Source organism: Epargyreus clarus, unplaced genomic scaffold (assembly GCF_041222505.1).
Source record: "Epargyreus clarus isolate Ecla_fem2 unplaced genomic scaffold, WU_Ecla_fem_2.2 ptg000021l, whole genome shotgun sequence".
In the NCBI taxonomy this organism is placed as follows: Eukaryota; Metazoa; Arthropoda; class Insecta; order Lepidoptera; family Hesperiidae; genus Epargyreus; species Epargyreus clarus.
The window spans coordinates 46,091-50,960 of NW_027332228.1; the positions used below are offsets into that span (position 1 = coordinate 46,091).

At 45.7% G+C, this 4,870-nt stretch overlaps 1 protein-coding gene across 1 annotated transcript; it reads right to left on the minus strand.

The window, feature by feature from the left end:
* Positions 1-1,310: 1,310 nt before the first annotated feature.
* On the minus strand, positions 1,311-4,734 carry Prdm13 (PR/SET domain 13). Its single transcript, XM_073084811.1, has 3 exons — positions 4,108-4,734; positions 2,835-3,090; positions 1,311-2,245 (listed from the first exon to the last, which is right to left on the minus strand). The coding sequence occupies exons 1-3, from the start codon at positions 4,216-4,218 to the stop codon at positions 1,635-1,637; spliced, it is 978 nt and encodes a 325-aa protein (XP_072940912.1). The 5' UTR covers positions 4,219-4,734; the 3' UTR covers positions 1,311-1,634.
* Between the last annotated feature and the right edge of the window lie 136 nt (positions 4,735-4,870).

The window sequence follows — 4,870 nt, forward strand, 5'->3', positions numbered from 1 at the left end:
TTGTGACAAAATATTCCATGCGAGGCAATTATCGCCCAAGACAACGAGCAAGAAGAGCGAATGTTTAGACGAACAAAATATTTTATATTCCTTCGATAATCTTCGAGACGAAAAACTCCATCTAAATGGGGCATGACTCTGTTGTAGGGCATGTCTTTTTTGTTTTCGAGGGGGAAACCTTCGAAATGTACCCGGTGCCGTGGGAGCGACACAGAGTTATGTGGGATTCTTACCGCACTAAAACCCCCCGGTGGGTCCGGGAGCTCCAGAGGAACGCAACGTCCTCTTAGCGCGTTGCCCCGTCGGGCTCCGCCCAGGTGAGCATGTCGCTCGCCATGTCTGTTGTACACGACGATTTGCGACCACACATACCGCCGTCCTTCCTGGGGTTGCTGGCCGGGCGGTTCGAGCTCCCACTCTTGCCTCCCGCAACCCCGGAAGCCCCTTTTAGTCGCCTCTTACGACAGGCAGTATATACCGTAACCCTATTCTGTAGTGCATGCCTACCGTAGGAGTCCGTAGGAGGAGTATGCAGGCCACTTTATGGTGAGTTTATACTGCCGTCATGGACTTCTGTGATCGACCTTGGAAGACAAGAATCAACAACTTGAGGTCTGTCGTTGCGATCCCTAAGGACTAAGTTTGAATGCTTCTGAAAAATAGATGTGTTGTTGGTGCCTCCGCAGCAAACCACATAGTTCTACCCTCTTCAGATTATAAAAAACAACCAGGTTACCTACAATTTTAAGGGTTATTTAATTAAAATTAGTACAATAAATTTTGCAATATTTAAACCTACAATTAAATTTTATAGAAGTGTGAAAATCGCTCTTTTATTGATCGAATTAAAATTAACAATACCGGCAAGAGGTCAGTGACTCCATTTGTTTCAACATCATATAAATGCTAACAGGGAAACGCTGAAATCGTAACAAACACTTAAAAATAGTGCCAATAGGTCTTCACTTGGCATGAGAGAGTAACATTTTCTAAGGTTACAAGGATGACGGTCCTGATCCTGAGCATAGGTGAGAACGGAAAAAATAATATAACAGGATTTTTTTTCGTCGACCTGGTAGACCTCTATTACAGCCTTGCTTTTGCCTTAACGAAATATTATAATAACAGTATATATGACAATAATAAATAATAGTAGGAGCAGTGGTGGACTAAGGTCGTCAGAGGCCCGGAGCGGACAGTTGAGTGGGGGTAAAAAGTGTAAAACTATAACCCTCCACCCTAGTCTCAGTGTCAACAAAATTATGCGAATCAAATTTTACCGAAAATAGACAAGTATATTACTAAAACATTTTTATTATTTTATAATATATAAAATCCAACGTTTAATAAAATTTCTAATATTTACAATAAAGGTCTTATTACATACAATCTGTAGATAATAATTATATAATGAGTCTTCAGAATCTCACAATGATTCACTACGATCTAAGTGCTCGTTGCAACTGGCACACACTTTTGTTAGGACCTCCTCGTTCATCTAAAATATTAAAGATACTACAATGACACGTTACGTCCTTATGTTCGATTAGTACGTCTAACTATTCGGTCCCTTTAAAAAGAATGTTCGTGCCGATCGTTACAATCGGTGGAATGTGGCTTAGGCGACAGTCACGTCATTTTGTCGGAGAGGCGCTTCGGTGCAGGTGGAGCGCGGCCGCCTCGGGGTGCCGCGCGCGCACGTGGCGCTCCAGGTCGCGCCGCCGCGCCAGCGCCGCGCCGCACTGCGCGCACGCGTGCGGCGCGCCCCCGCCCCCCGCGCCCGCGCCCCCGCTCCCGCCCGCGCCGCCGCGCGCCTGCGCGTGCAGCCGCACGTGCTTGTTGAGGTTGCTGGGGTCGCCGAACGCGCGCAGGCAGTGCCGGCAGCGCAGCGGCTTGTAGCCGGTGTGCGTGCGGATGTGGATCTTGAGGCCGTACTTGCGCGAGTACAGCTTGCCGCAGTACACGCACACGTGGCCGTCGGCCGAGCGGCCCCACGCCGCCGCCAGCGCCTCCAGCTCGGCGGGCGAGGCGGGCGCCGGCCAGGCGGCGGCGACGCGAGGGCTGCGCTCCTGCACGTGGCTCCATTCCTCGTTGACCGGTGCCGTCATCGTCTCGAATTTCGCCAAGCAGTACTTCCAAAAGTCGACAAATGTATATTCCCGACAGTCCAGGAGGAGGTGAACCTTGAGCGGATTGGGATCTTCGAACTCCATTCGACATTTGTGGCAAATGTAATTTTTGCTTCCTGACAAAGTAAAAATATTACTTTTTCAAATAGATCTAATATTAGCCTACTATCTACTTACATTTTTACATACTTCAAATATTATAAAGTTATACTTCTTTTAAGACGCTACACAAAAGTTATGACAGAATTTTTTTATCATTTTTAGACTTCCGTAACCAAATAATAAAAGGGAAACCCTATTATTAAGCCTATACTGTCTATCACAGGACTTTATAGACTCTTGAACCGTAATACTAACGTAACTGTCTACCGTTAAAATTTTCACAATGTATTTACTTTTATTTGGCTGTTATAATAAGAAATACTAAGAATAAAAAATAAATGAAGCGACATGGAACCCTTAATGTGCAAGGACGCACTTGGTCAATTATTTCTGTGTAATATATCTGATATTTTTTTGTTTTGTAACAGTTTCAATTCTAACGCGCGCGCATGCACTCTTGCGATGACTGATGCCATGCGATTGCCGAAATTCGAATTTGGCTAACCACGGTCAGTCTAAAAAATAACCCTTATGGTACATTGATTATTGATGTATCTAGTTATAGATGGGCGAGATCGGTAGAGACAAAGGTGTGGCCCTCACCAGAAATATTTAGCGGAGTGAGGAAGGGCATGTCGAGAGCGGCGAGCGTGGCCGCGTCGGGCCACAGCAACAGTTCGTGCAGCGGCGGTACGTCGGCCACCAGCCGCAGTCGCAGCCGCAAGCCGGAGCCGCGCCGCGTCGCGCCCAGCTCCGCGCCGCGCGCCGCAGCCGCAGGCGCCAGCCGCGCGGCCACCGCCAGCGCCGCCGCACCGCCCCGGCTCCACAGCCCGCCTGCGCCGTCAGGCTCCACGTATACCTGCACATTCCATCACACCTTCATGTAGCAACCAGAACATCTGCATCACTCCTGTGCACTCACTTATAAAATACATCATTTAACACGTTCAATGCCAATACGATTTCATTAATTCCTTCTGTAGTGCCGCCTATATTTACATATATAACTGTACGAGCTACTGCACGTACACGTGATGCCAATAATGCGTATTGGCAATTTTTCGTATGTAAGTGCACACATATAGACATTTCATGCACACTCCCATAATTTCACAGTCATCATTTTTACATATTCTACTTATATAAATTAGTGTAAAACCGACACTCATCGGGATTGGTTTTATTACGCTACCTTTCCCCCAAAACTGTTATCTTAGTTCCTACTACGTAGTGAACGGTACAATAACATTGGAATAACCTGGTGAGTCGCCAGCACATGAACGAAATTTATATCGACTCGCAAGGCGAGTCGTTGGCACTGAACGTGTTAACAGATTATTTTCATTTTTATTACCTACTTAAAGAAATAGTTAAACTAATTATTATTCATGCATTGTGAAAAAACCTCACGGTTGCGTCATGGCACTGAATTTTGGCACTCTAGAATTTCTTGAGGTATATAAAAATGATGTATGACGGAAACTAGTTTTCAGTTGAAATTTTGGTTTCTGTGTTAGATTTTTGACCGATTTTGTTTGAATTATGAAAATTTATACAATTCCCCGAAAAGTAGAGGTCACAGGAGCTTTGCACAAGTTACCTCTATAGGTACGATCACACATCTACATAAAAAATTAAAAACAAAAATCTGAAACGTTAGACGCCGATCGTCGGCGTACTGAAGGACAAGTAGAACGCTTGCGTCCGTAACGCCCGAGTCTAACCGAAATAACCAGAAAGTTAACTGATTAAAAGGTTCGCCCGATTTCTGGTCGAAACCGGAACTATTGCTGAAACTTCTTTTTTGGCCGAAACGTTGCCGAATTGAAATCGTCGATGATTCACTAATGAAATTTAAAATATGATGAGTACTCACGTTGCCCCTGGGCGGGTCGTCGAGCGCCGCGGCCAGTTCGGCGAGCGAGAAGCTGCGGGAGAGAGCGCCGCGCGCCAGCCCGCGCCGCGCCAGCGCGCCGCCGCCGCGCATGCTGCCGCCGCGGGAAGACGCTGCAGAGGACGGAGTGCAGGGCGCGAGCGCACCTTGCAACTCGGAGGGCGAATGCGTCGGCGCCGGACTCCCGCCTCTATTTATGTCATCCCCTTGCGGAGGGTGCGTCGTCGAGTTTAAATTTCGCGAAGGTCCGAAACGCCCTTCGCTAATCGTCCGCTCATTAATAAATCTATTGTTACTTTGCTTCTTCGGTAAACCAAACTGATGTTATAAAACGTTTAATGAAATATCATTATAAATATACCATTTTTATAAGATCCATTGATGGTAAGTGGTCACAGTGCTGTCGATGGGTAAAGAACATCTCGGTAGAACAGAATTTCTACCCGAAACCTATAACACATGTATTGCCTCTAAGTTAGACGACATCCACACCTATCTAACGAAACGCTATAACTTGTTCACGCTAAAGGCATGGCGGTAGTATTTTCCCGGTCAACCTATACTAGTGTGTACTATGATTTCTTATTGATGAATAAAACCAAAATAAATTGCACTAGAGTAAAACATACTCGTAGGTAAGTATTTATACACATTAAATTAGAAATCTGAGAAGGATTTTACATTGCATTTCATAAAGTACAAAACTTAACGTGTACTCGTATGACAGTGAGATATCGGATGTAAG

Excerpts from the sequence above, each read along its gene's own strand:
- Prdm13 (XM_073084811.1), bottom strand. The coding sequence starts at position 4,218 with ATGCGCGGCGGCGGCGCGCTGGCGCGGCGCGGGCTGGCGCGCGGCGCT. Across the intron at positions 3,091-4,107 it reads ACGACCCGCCCAGGGGCAAC|GTATACGTGGAGCCTGACGG; the intron begins GTGAGTACTCAT and ends TGGAATGTGCAG. Across the intron at positions 2,246-2,834 it reads CACTCCGCTAAATATTTCTG|GAAGCAAAAATTACATTTGC; the intron begins GTGAGGGCCACA and ends TTACTTTGTCAG.